General features: G+C 43.9%; 1 protein-coding gene across 1 annotated transcript in view; it reads left to right on the top strand.

The window, feature by feature from the left end:
* Window positions 1–8,703: 8,703 nt before the first annotated feature.
* Window positions 8,704–14,116, top strand: part of LOC137537243 (uncharacterized) — a 101,400-nt gene continuing 95,987 nt past the window's right edge. The window contains 1 exon segment of the mRNA XM_068259334.1: window positions 8,704–8,794. Coding sequence (XP_068115435.1) covers window positions 8,731–8,794 — 64 coding nt within the window. The 5' untranslated portion in view covers window positions 8,704–8,730.

Raw genomic sequence — 14,116 nt, 5'->3', positions numbered from 1 at the left:
CGAGCTACGTATATATATCAGTTACGCTTATATACACGTACTCAATCTGTTTATATTGTTGGCCTCTGCTTGTTTCTGACCTCGCCTCTTACCTTTCGATTCTGTAGCTTCAGTCATCTGATTTCTGTTGCCGACTTTGCTTGTCTTGACCTCGTTTTTTCCTACTCCTCTTGTTCCTATCAGCTACTGGGTTAGCTAGTGAGTTTAGCACATTTCGATAGGTTGCGCTTATCGTTACCACCCATGGTTAGCTAGCATAGTTCTGTTGTTATTTGGCTCTTTGTGAGCCATCTCTGCTACTCTGTGTCTTACGGCACATCGTTACATCACTATTACTTTTCTTGTTGATAAATGATCATTCCCCAGTTTACCTGACTCTTATTTGGTACACAAAAAAATTGGTACACAAAAAGGAAGTTGCAGGGCATGCTGTGTTGTCCTTTTTTGCTTCTCTTTTCCCCTCAGACTTAACTAATGCAGCCTGATTGGCTGAAGCCTCTTTCTCTCCTGTTTTCCCCTCCCACACCTCTGTTCCTCTGTGGCCAATATTTCTCATGCTGAGACAATACACTATCTATAGTGAAGGGCGGGCAAATCAGGCAAAGGAGAGTAACAGAGGAAATGACATCAGGATTGGCTTCAAAATAGCCACACTTAAAATGGGAAATGCTAAGAAGGATTTTCTCTTTTTTTACTGTAGAAAGATCACTAAAATCAAACCGTTGAGAGTGCAATACATATGTTATGTAAGTAGAGCAAGCATTTATCTAGTTATATATGTTTTTTTCTAAGATAGTATGGCTGACAGCTCATCTTGAAGAGAGTTCTCTGCCATGAGGAGCCATGCTGAGCTTCCAGTGACCAGTATGAGAGAGTGTGAGGGCCCTTTTCCACTAGCAGTCGCTAGCGTTCACGGTGAACGCTAGCGATTGCTGAATCGCAATCACCGGCGATTCCCCGACGTTCGCGGCCGCGATTTTGCTATGCTATGCACTGCATAGCAAAATCGCGGCAATTATCGCTCCACCGCGCGTTTGCGTTCCGGTAAAAAAACGAATCGCGGTAGTGGAAATGACCTACCGCGATTCCTATGTTAAAAAGCAAACCGTAGCGATTGTAAAATCGCTAGCGGTTTGCGATTCAGCCAGCGCAAACGCGCTGGTGGAAAAGGGCCCTGAGAGTGATTACACCAAATGTATCACACCTGAGACCTTGTAACACTAACTAGTCACATGACCTTGGGGAGGGGAAATGTCTGATTGGGCAGAACTCCTCTATACGCTCCTCAGAGAGTTCTCTGCCATGAGGAGCCATGCTGAGCTTCCAGTGACCAGTATGAGAGAGTGTGAGAGAGATAACACCAAATGTAACACACCTCCTGCTCCTCAGTCACACCTGAGACCTTGTAACACTAACCAGTCACATGACTCCGGGGAGGGAAAATGTCTGAATGGGCAAAATTCTTCTATAAGCTCCTCAGAGAGTTCTCTGCCATGAGGAGCCATGCTGAGCTTCCAGTGACCAGTATGAGAGAGTGTGAGAGAGATAACACCAAATGTAACACACCTCCTGGTCCCCAGTCACACCTGAGACCTTGTAACACTAACCAGTCACATGACCCCGGGGAGGGAAAATGTCTGATTGGGCAGAATTCTTCTATAAGCTCCTCAGAGAGTTCTCTGCCATGTGGAGCCATGCTGAGCTTCCAGTGACCAGTATGAGAGAGTGTGAGAGCGATAACACCAAATGTAACACACCTCCTGCTCCCCAGTCACACCTGAGACCTTGTAACACTAACCAGTCACATGACCCGGGGAGGGGAAATGTCTGATTGGGCAGAATTCTTCTATAAGCTCCTCAGTGAGTTCTCTGCCATGAGGAGCCATGCTGAGCTTCCAGTGACCAGTATGAGAGAGTGTGAGAGCGATAACACCAAATGTAACACACCTCCTGGTCCCCAGTCACACCTGAGACCTTGTAACACTAACCAGTCACATGACCCCGGGGAGGGGAAATGTCTGATTGGGCAGAATTCCTCTATACGCTCCTCAGAGAGTTCTCTGCCATGAGGAGCCATGCTGAGCTTCCAGTGACCAGTATGGGAGAGTGTGAGAGCGATAACACCAAATGTAACACACCTCCTGGTCCCCAGTCACACCTGAGACCTTGTAACACTAACCAGTCACATGACCCGGGGAGGGGAAATGTCTGATTGGGCAGAATTCCTCTATACGCTCCTCAGAGAGTTCTCTGCCATGAGGAGCCATGCTGAGCTTCCAGTGACCAGTATAAGGCAGTGTGAGAGTGATAACACCAAATGTAACACACCTCCTGCTCCCCAGTCACACCTGAGACCTTGTAACACTAACCAGTCACATGACCCGGGGAGGGGAAATGTCTAATTGGGCACAATCTTGACATTCTTTGTTTAGGGGTGTATTCACTTTAATTGCCATGAAAAAATGTAATAAAATATTTACAAAAATTAGAGCGGTGTTTTCACTGTTGTGGGACATTGGGCTCTATTCACAAAACTTCTCATCCATGACTTATTTATCCCCTAATTGATAAAAATAACCTTTCAGCACAATTACAAGCAAAATAATCACTCAAAGTGTAACGATCGGTGTAACAGAGAGAGTCTGATTACCGGTGATCTGCAGAATCACTGGGAATACAGATATATACCAGATTATAGATGATCTGCAGCATCACCGATAATCCGATATACAAACTAACCTCTGTTTACCTGAGTAGAGTGTTTGGTGCAAACAGTAATAAAGAGAGGACTGGCCTCAGAGCAGTAAGGAGTACTGCACAATTCCTTCTGGACTCTCCCGGGGGGAGAAGTCAGGCTGAGAGAAGGAATGACAGAACGAGAGTGACACCCAAGAAGGAGTGTCACTACCAGGACTGGGAACCACCTCTAATAGTAAGGTCGGTTCTCGAGGTTGGACAAGCCAGGTCGTAAACACACGGACAGATAAAGTACAGATTCAAAAGGCAGAGGCGGAGTCAAAAGTACAGGCCGGGTTCGGCAACAGGGTATCAGATATATCGAGGTACAAAATCAGAAGGCAGGTGCAGAGTCTAAGGACGAGCCGGGGTTCAGCAACAGAGTATCAGAAAGGCAAGGTACAGGATCAGAGTACAGGAGAATAGTCAGGCAAACAAAGGGTCATAACAGATAATCACAATCAAATTAGTACTTTAAACTATCAACAGAATCTAGCTAAGTGTAGGATTACAGCTCCAGCTGGTCCCGGCACACTTTAGGATCTGACTAAGGTCTGAGTGCTCCCACATAGTGATCGCAACGCCAGACAACCAGCAACTGAACAGCCAGCACTATATATACACAAGAGTTGCCCAGCACCTCCCTAAGTGCTGGACCAATGAATGGTGCTGCAATTGTCAGCTGACCAGCCTGGTCAGCTGACCTACTTCTGGCTGTTATATAAATCCTGCCTAGCTGCGCGCACGTGTGTCATTCTGAACCTTGGTGGACTATCAGTCCCAGCCACACCAGTACTGTCTTGCACTGCACTTGCTGACCTGTGCGCGGGGATGGTCGCACCGCCATCCACACTGGCGGCGGCCTCCCCGTGCTGGGACAAACCACTCGCATCAGGCCGATGCGCGCTAACCGCCGCGTCCGACCCGGTGGTTTTTCCGCGTTCCGCTATGTCATGCGCGGAAAGAGCCGCCTCCCGCTGACTTACAGCGGCGGCTCTTCCGCGTTTCTTCACACAAAGTAAGTTGTTCCTGATTAAAATAATTTCAATATTACTTTTACTTCTTACCTTCATTATATTTTTGCTCTTTGAAAGCTTAAAAACGTAACATAGATAAAATGAAAACAGGTGAAAAAGCTTTGTAAATCATGCCCATAGTAGATGTATATTTAGTCAGTGTGTGTTTCCTACAGATGTATCCAGTAACAGAAACCCACCAGAGAGATGTACAGGTCCTCTTTATTCCCGGGATTGTCCACCTAGATCCCCCATCATCTGATAAACACATAGAGACAATGTATTCAGTCAGTGTGTGTGTTTCCTACAGATGTATCCAGTAACAGAAACCCACCAGAGAGATGTACAGGTCCTCTTTATTCCCAGGATTGTCCACCTAGATCCCCCATCATCTGATAAACACATAGAGACAATGTATTCAGTCAGTGTGTGTGTTTCCTACAGATGTATCCAGTAACAGAAACCCACCAGAGAGATGTACAGGTCCTCTTTATTCCCAGGATTGTCCACCTAGATCCCCCATCATCTGATAAACACATAGAGACAATGTATTCAGTCAGTGTGTGTGTTTCCTACAGATGTATCCAGTAACAGAAACCCACCAGAGAGATGTACAGGTCCTCTTTATTCCCAGGATTGTCCACCTAGATCCCCCATCATCTGATAATCACATAGAGACAATGTATTCAGTCAGTGTGTGTGTTTCCTACAGATGTATCCAGTAACAGAAACCCACCAGAGAGATGTACAGGTCCTCTTTATTCCCAGGATTGTCCACCTAGATCCCCCATCATCTGATAAACACATAGAGACAATGTATTCAGTCAGTGTGTGTGTTTCCTACAGATGTCTCCAGTAACAGAAACCCACCAGAGAGATGTACAGGTCCTCTTTATTCCCAGGATTGCCCACCTAGTTCCCCCATCATCTGATAATCTCATAGAGACAATGTATTCAGTCAGTGTGTGTGTTTCCTACAGATGTATCCAGTAACAGAAACCCACCAGAGAGATGTACAGGTCCTCTTTATTCCCAGGATTGTCCACCTAGATCCCCCATCATCTGATAATCACATAGAGACAATGTATTCAGTCAGTGTGTGTGTTTCCTACAGATGTATCCAGTAACAGAAACCCACCAGAGAGATGTACAGGTCCTCTTTATTCCCAGGATTGTCCACCTAGATCCCCCATCATCTGATAATCACATAGAGACAATGTATTCAGTCAGTGTGTGTGTTTCCTACAGATGTATCCAGTAACAGAAACCCACCAGAGAGATGTACAGGTCCTCTTTGTTCCTGGGATTGTCCACCTAGATCCCCCATCATCTGATAAACACATAAAGACAATGTATTCAGTCAGTGTGTGTGTTTCCTACAGATGTATCCAGTAACAGAAACCCACCAGAGAGATGTACAGGTCCTCTTTATTCCCAGGATTGTCCACCTAGATCCCCCATCATCTGATAAACACATAGACAATGTATTCAGTCAGTGTGTGTGTTTCCTACAGATGTATCCAGTAACAGAAACCCACCAGAGAGATGTACAGGTCCTCTTTATTCCCAGAATTGTCCACCTAGATCCCCATCATCTGATAAACACATAGAGACAATGTATTCAGTCAGTGTGTGTGTTTCCTACAGATGTATCCAGTAACAGAAACCCATCAGAGAGATGCACAGGTCCTCTTTATTCACAGGATTGTCCACCTAGATCCCCCATCATCTGATAATCACATGGAGACAATTCAGATGCAAATCATATGCAAAACTGCTACTACTTATCATGCAAACAGGAAACTCAGGAGAATTGGCTGGGAGCAGCTAACCTGATAGTTATATACTTGCAGAGTTAAGAAAAAGGTGGGGGAAAGGCTGCGCATCCCTAAACACATGCTGCAATTGAATGGTTAATCGCACAGGCATACACTGTCTCTATTAGACTGAAAAATGCATGCCCTGCATCCAAAACAAGTGCTAACATTTATTACACTAGGAGGAACTTTAGCTTCCAATATTGTTTGCGTGCAAAGTATAATGTACTAGACAGTTGCGCCATGGTGAGGCAAACCTCCGGGCAAGTGACCTAACCTAAATTTAAAACCATGGGAGAAGCTAAGCAAAAGAAGTGTGTAACTTACATTTTGTTGGACAGCGAGGAGAGGGCCAGCGCATACCACAAAGGCTGCATCTGAAATGACCACCAGCTCAGTGTGCAGCACCTCTATTAGGCTTTCTGTACACTTCGCATTCAATTCAGATGCAAATCATATGCAAAACTGCTACTACTTATCATGCAAACAGGAAACTCAGAAGGAGGGGCTGGGAGCAGCTAACCTGATAGTTATATACTTGCAGAGTTAAGAAAGGTTTTAAATTTAGGTTAGGTCACTTCCCCGGAGGTTTACCTCACCGCGGCGCAAGTGTCTAGTACATTATACTTTGCATGCAAACCATATTGGAAGCTAAAGTTCCTCCTAGTGTAATAAATGTTAGCACTTGTTTTGGATGCAGGGCATGCATTTTTCAGTTTAATAGAGACAGTGTATGCCTGTGCGATTAACCATTCAATTGCAGCATGTGTTTAGGGATGCGCAGCCTTTCCCCCACCTTTTTCTTAACATAGAGACAATGTATTCAGTCAGTGTGTGTGTTTCCTACAGATGTCTCCAGTAACAGAAACACACCAGAGAGATGTACAGGTCCTCTTTATTCCCAGGATTGTCCACCTAGATCCCCCATCATCTGATAAACACATAGAGACAATGTATTCAGTCAGTGTGTGTGTTTCCTACAGATGTATCCAGTAACGGCACCCCACCAGAGAGATGTACAGGTCCTCTTTGTTCCTGGGATTGTCCACCTAGATCCCCCATCATCTGATAAACACATAGAGACAATGTATTCAGTCAGTATGTGTGTTTCCTACAGATGTATCCAGTAACAGAAACCCACCAGAGAGATGTACAGGTCCTCTTTGTTCCTGGGATTGTCCACCTAGATCCCCCATCATCTGATAAACACATAGAGACAATGTATTCAGTCAGTGTGTGTGTGTTTCCTACAGATGTATCCAGTAACAGCACCCCACCAGAGAGATGTACAGGTCCTCTTTGTTCCTGGGATTGTCCACCTAGATCCCCCATCATCTGATAAACACATAGTGACAATGTATTCAGTCAGTGTGTGTGTTTCCTACAGATGTATCCAGTAACAGAAACCCACCAGAGAGATGTACAGGTCCTCTTTATTCCCAGGATTGTCCACCTAGATCCCCATCATCTGATAAACACATAGAGACAATGTATTCAGTCAGTGTGTGTGTTTCCTACAGATGTATCCAGTAACAGCACCCCACCAGAGAGATGTACAGGTCCTCTTTGTTCCTGGGATTGTCCACCTAGATCCCCCATCATCTGATAAACACATAGTGACAATGTATTCAGTCAGTGTGTGTGTTTCCTACAGATGTATGCATTAACAGAAACCCACCAGAGAGATGTACAGGTCCTCTTTATTCCCAGTATTGTCCACCTAGATCCCCCATCATCTGATAAACACATAGAGACAATGTATTCAGTCAGTGTGTGTGTTTCCTACAGATGTATCCAGTAACAGAAACCCACCAGAGAGATGTACAGGTCCTCTTTATTCCCGGGATTGTCCACCTAGATCCCCCATCATCTGATAAACACATAGAGACAATGTATTCAGTCAGTGTGTGTGTTTCCTACAGATGTATCCAGTAACAGAAACCCACCAGAGAGATGTACAGGTCCTCTTTATTCCCAGGATTGTCCACCTAGATCCCCCATCATCTGATAAACACATAGAGACAATGTATTCAGTCAGTGTGTGTGTTTCCTGCAGATGTATCCAGTAACAGAGACCCACCAGAGAGATGTACAGGTCCTCTTTGTTCCTGGGATTGTCCACAGGAAGATTCCACCATCCCCCAGCATGATCAGGTAGGTGGAACTGATGGTCCAGAGAGACTTCAAACTATTACATTTTTCCTTCTACATATTTCTGTTATTTGTGTTAAAACTTCATATTAAGTTTCATTTTGTGAACTTAGGTGGGAGAACTGATACATGTAAGTGCTGTGTTTAAAGATGAAGAAGAGAAATATGTGAGGAGTGATCAGCAGTTTATGGAGGAGAGTAACATGATGGTAACATATAAAGAGAAGGAAAAGGAGACGTATGTGAGGGGTGATCAGCAGTCTATGGAGGAGGGTGACATGATGAGGACATGTAAAGAGGAAGAAGAAGAGACGTATGTGAGGAGTGATCAGCAGTGTATGGAGGAGGGTGACATGATGAGGATAAGTAAAGAGGAAGAAGAAGAGACATATGTGAGGAGTGATCAGCAGTCTATGGAGGAGGGTGACCTGATGAGGACAAGTAAAGAGGAAGAAGAAGAGACGTATGCGAGGAGTGATCAGCAGTCTATGGAGGAGGGTGACATGATGAGGACAAGTAAAGAGGAAGAAGAAGAGACATATGTGAGGAGTGATCAGCAGTCTATGGAGGAGGGTGACCTGATGAGGACAAGTAAAGAGGAAGAAGAAGAGACGTATGCGAGGAGTGATCAGCAGTCTATGGAGGAGGGTGACATTATGAGGACAAGTAAAGAGAAAGAAATAACATATGTGAGGAGTGATCAGCAGTCTATGGAGGAGGGTGACATGATGAGGACAAGTAAAGAGGAAGAAGAGGAGACGTATATGAGGAGTGATCAGCAGTCTATGGTGGAGGGTGACATGATGAGGACAAGTAAAGAGGAAGAAGAAGAGACGTATGTGAGGAGTGATCAGCAGTCTATGGAGAAGGGTGACATGATGAGGACAAGTAAAGAGGAGGAAGAAGAGACGTATGTGAGGAGTGATCAGCAGTGTATGGAGGAGGGTGACATGATGAGGACAAGTAAAGAGGAAGAAGAAGAGACGTATGTGAGGAGTGATCAGCAGTGTATGGAGGAGGGTGACATGATGAGGACAAGTAAAGAAGAGGACAATGTTACAGAGGGCAGAACAGGTGAGTAATCAGCACTAATATAGAATAAATGTATATCTTTATAGCTGGTGTTGCTTTGTCACTGCTCACAGACTGACCTCATCGACGATCCCATTCTTGATTGTGTTTGGTGACAGGTTACTAATAATTACAAGACACAGAACATTTGTATCACGCATTTCTCCTAGCAGACTCAAAGCACCAGAGCTGCAGCCACTAGGACAGGCTCTGTAGGCAGCAGCAGGGTTAGGGAGTCTTGCCCAAGATCTCCTACTGAATAGGTGCTGGCTTCCTGAACAGGAAGAGCCAAGATTGGAACACTTGTCTCCTGTGTCAGAGGCAGAGCCCTTACCCAGCACACTATCCAGCCTCTGATAACAGTACAGACACCCTCATATCTTTAGAAAAAGAGAAAACACCAAGATCCCAATATAGTGTAGTATGTACTGATAATGTATAATTGGAAGAGTAATAATGTTGATTTAATACTCACAAACCAGGGTTACCAATTAGGCAACCACTGTGAAAGCAGGTGGGGAGATTGTCCTGACCCCGCTCTGGATTAAAAAGTCGCTCTCTGTAGTAGAAGAAGGAAGGGTACAACCCTCCACCAAGGGTGGACTTGATGTAGATAACAAGACAACAGAGGCGCCAACAGGATAAAAAACACTAAAAGAACTTAAAATCCCATCTTGGTAATAGAGGGGGTCGTGGTGGACTTACCTCCTCCAATCAGAAGACACGACTGTGGATTTTCAGTCAAAACAATTTTATTGGATACTCCAAATAAAGTGCAACGTTTTTCACGGGGTACAAACCCTCTTCTGGGAAGAGGCGCTCACTTCTGCATTTAGACCCATTGAGCTACACTTCTGTTTGCCTGATGAAGCAGGACCACACCTGCGAAACATGTTGCACTAAGTGGAGTTAAATAACATTTTTGTATTGATATATTTGCCTCAATTCACTAAGCTTATCTCCTGTCTTTAATAACTCTTCTAGAGTTGTTACCATGGTGATAAGGCATGTAGTATTCAGGAAACATTTTACCTCAGGCAAACCTAAAGTTAACTCTTCTATCTTTAAGTTAACTCTCCAATCCTTAAAATAACTCCAGAGTTAAAGACAGGCGTGTGAAAATAACTACAGAGGAGGTAAATTAACTACAGAGGAGGTAAAATAACTACAGAGGAGGTAACTTAAGGAATGAAGAGATAAGATTACTCTGTCACTGTGTGGAGGTAAGTTTTCTCTTGCCTTTTATCTCCAGCATGATCTTAGTGAATTGAGGCCATTGTGACTCAATTGAGTTCTATATTTTCGAGGGAGGTAAGTCCACCTGAACATACCCCTCTTCTAGACGGTTTTTAAACGTTTTTATTCTACTCTGGAGCCTCTGTACACCAAGCCTTGCTAAAACAACATCTTCCAGTGGTAGACAGGTCATGTGTATGCAAGGGGTGTATTTTATCCCACAAGTGGGGCTTGCACTCTCTTGCAGGTGGGCACTTGTCTGTTTTTAAGTAGCGCTGTTCATTTCCTTGCCATGTACTAATTTAATTCATTTTTGGTCAGCTGCTCCCACTTAACAGCCTTGCTTTTGGTGTATATGCAGAGCTTCTGTTTGGGTTCAAGGTGCGTTTGCAGTTTCTGGGGGGGGGCTCAGCGCACCTCTGATTGTAGGCCATTCGGAGGCGGCCTGGTGATGCGCTGATCCACCTTTTGCGCTGTTTGTCACATTGTCACAGGCTGAGGGCTGGAGATGCTATCAGCTTGCCTGCGTGTAAATTCAGTTCCCTCTCCTCCTCCCTTCTCCCCTTTGCCTCTGAAATCTCTGGCTAGTAACCTCCTCCTCCTGCCCAGACTGAGCTCCCATAAGCCCTTGCTACTAAGGCTCAGAGTGCCAAGGCACTGAAAAGCCGTGGGCGAGGCTTGTTAACTTTATAGGGAATTACAGTATTAAAACAAAACAAAAAAAGTATTTGGCTTTAGGAATGCCCTATAAACTATATGAAAGGAACACAATTATGCAATGAGTAAAAGTTTATATCGGATCCACTTTAAGGGTATTTTATATACTACATATTTGACTTTATGAAGATCACAAATTAACACTTATTCTATCATAACCTATACGGCATTCTATACATGGTTATCCATATAGTCTTAATAATAAGGAGATTCATATATGCCTGTCTCCATTCCACCTGCACATCACACTATCTTTACTCTACCCAGCTTACACAAGCTGTGTACACATGACATATTTGGGTTGTGAGGTCTTGCTCAAGGCTGTGTATGCATTCAGATAAGCATTCTACATCAGCTGACTATCTGCTAGCTAAGAAACAGATCTGACTTTCTCTGTTTCACTGACTCATCATTAAAAACAAAATAAAATATCTATTATTCATAGTTATATCATCATGTATGTATAGTATTTAAAGGAGAACACACTTATTAATCACTATGATTAACCGTACAGTCCTAAAAGCTTATATTCTATTTCTATATATATGAAAAAAAATATTATATTTGTTTTATTCATTCTATAAATGAGTCATTGAATCTCTCATATAGGAAAATCTGACAACATTGGTCACAGTAGGGGAGACTTAATGTTACCGGGCTGTAATAAGCTGATAATGGTCACTGTACATTACTGTATACAGATTGGTCACAGTAGGGGTGACTTAGTGTTACTGGCCTGTAATAAGCTGATAAAGGTCACTGTACATTACTGTACACAGATTGGTCACAGTAGGGGTGACTTAGTGTTACCGGCCTGTAATAAGCTGATAATGGTCACTGTACATTACTGTACACAGATTGGTCACAGTAGGGGGGACCTAGTATTACCAGCCTGTAATAAGCTGATAATGGTCAATGTACATTGCTGTACACAGATTGGCCACAGTAGGGGTGACTTAGTGTTACTGGCCTGTAATAAGCTGATAATGGTCACTGTACATTACTGTACACAGATTGGTCACAGTAGGGGTGACTTAGTGTTACCGGCCTGTAATAAGCTGATGATGGTCACTGTACATTACTGTACACAGATTGGTCACAGTAGGTGTGATTTTGTGTTACTGGCCTGTAATAAGCTGATATTGGTCACTGTACATTACTGTACACAGATTGGCCACAGTAGGTGTGATTTTGTGTTACTGGCCTGTAATAAGCTGATAATGGTCACTATACATTACTGTACACAGATTGGTCACAGTAGGAGGCGACTTAGTGTTACTGGCCTTTAAAAAGCTGATAATGGTCACTGTACATTACTGTACACAGATTGGTCACAGTAGGGGGTGACTTAGTGTTACTGGCCTGTAATTAGCTGATAATGGTCACTGTACATTACTGTACACAGATTGGTCACAGTAGGGGGAGGGGGGGGCATAGTGTTACCAGACTGTAATAAGCGGATAATGGTCACTGTACATTACTGTACACAGATTGGTCCCAGTAGGGGGGGGGGGGACTTAGTGTTACCGGCCTGTAATAAGCTGATAATGGTCACTGTACATTACTGTACACAGATTGGTCACAGTAGAGGTGACTTAATGTTCCCGGCCTGTAATAAGCTGATAATGGTCACTGTACATTACTGTACACAGATTGGTCACAGTAGGGGTGACTTAATGTTACCGGCCTGTAATAAGCTGATAATGGTCACTATACATTACTGTACACAGATTGGTCACAGTAGGGGGTACTTAGTGTTACCAGCCTGTAATAAGCTGATAATGGTCACTGTACATTACTGTACACAGATTGGTCACAGTAGGGGGTGACTTAGTGTTACTGGACTGTAATTAGCTGATAATGGTCACTGTACATTACTGTACACAGATTGGTCACAGTAGGGGTGACTTAGTGTTACCGGCCTGTAATAAGCTGATAATGGTCACTGTACATTACTGTACACAGATTGGTCACAGTAGGGGTGACTTAGTGTTACCGGCCTGTAATAAGCTGATAATGGTCACTGTACATTACTGTACACGGATTGGTCACAGTAGGGGTGACTTAGTATTACTGGCCTGTAATAAGCTAATAATCGTCACTGTACATTACTGTACACGGATTGGTCACAGTAGGGGTGACTTAGTGTTACCGGCCTGTAATAAGCTGATAATGGTCACTGTACATTACTGTACACAGATTGGTCACTGGAGAGAGTGACTTAGTGTCACTGGCCTGTAATAAGCTGATAATGGTCACTGTACCTTACTGTACACAGATTGGTCCCAGTAGGGGAGGGGGCTTAGTGTTACCGGCCTGTAATAAGCTAATAATGGTCACTGTACATTACTGTACACAGATTGGTCACAGTAGGGGTGACTTAGTGTTACTGGCCTGTAATAAGCTGATAATGGTCACTATACATTACTGTACACAGATTGGTCACAGGAGAGAGTGACTTAGTGTTACTGGCCTGCAATAAGCTGATAATGGTCACTGTACATTACTGTACACAGATTGGTCCCAGTAGGGGGGGGGGGGGACTTAGTGTTACCGGCCTGTAATAAGCTGATAATGGTCACTTTACACTACTGTACACAGATTGGTCACAGTAGAGGTGACTTAGTGTTACCGGCCTGTAATAAGCTGATAATGGTCACTGTACACTACTGTACACAGATTGGTCACAGTAGGGATGACTTAGTGTTACAGGCCTGCAATAAGCTGATAATGGTCACTGTACATTACTGTACACAGATTGGTCCCAGTAGGGGGGGGGGGGGGACTTAGTGTTACCGGCCTGTAATAAGCTGATAATGGTCACTGTACATTACTGTACACAGATTGGTCACAGTAGAGGTGACTTAGTGTTACCGGCCTGTAATAAGCTGATAATGGTCACTGTACATTACTGTACACAGATTGGTCACAGTAGGGGTGACTTAGTGTTACCAGCCTGTAGTAAGCTGATAATGGTCACTGTACATTGCTGTACAGAGATTGGTCACAGTAGGGGTGACTTAGTGTTACCAGCCTGTAGTAAGCTGATAATGGTCACTATACATTGCTGTACAGAGATTGGTCACAGTAGGGGTGACTTAGTGTTACCTGCCTGTAATAAGCTGATAATGGTCACTATACATTGCTGTACAGAGATTGGTCACAGTAGGGGTGACTTAGTGTTACCTGCCTGTAATAAGCTGATAATGGTCACTGTACATTACTGTACACAGATTGGTCACAGTAGGGGGTGACTTAGTGTTACTGGCCTGTAATAAGCTGATAATGGTCACTATACATTGCTGTACAGAGATTGGTCACAGTAGGGGTGACTTAGTGTTACCAGCCTGTAGTAAGCTGATAATGGTCACT

The sequence above is a fragment of the Hyperolius riggenbachi genome, chromosome 10, assembly GCF_040937935.1.
Source record: "Hyperolius riggenbachi isolate aHypRig1 chromosome 10, aHypRig1.pri, whole genome shotgun sequence".
In the NCBI taxonomy this organism is placed as follows: domain Eukaryota; kingdom Metazoa; phylum Chordata; class Amphibia; order Anura; family Hyperoliidae; genus Hyperolius; species Hyperolius riggenbachi.
The sequence above is the reverse complement of the archived record's forward strand: the minus strand, read 5'-3'. Positions and strand labels throughout refer to the sequence as shown.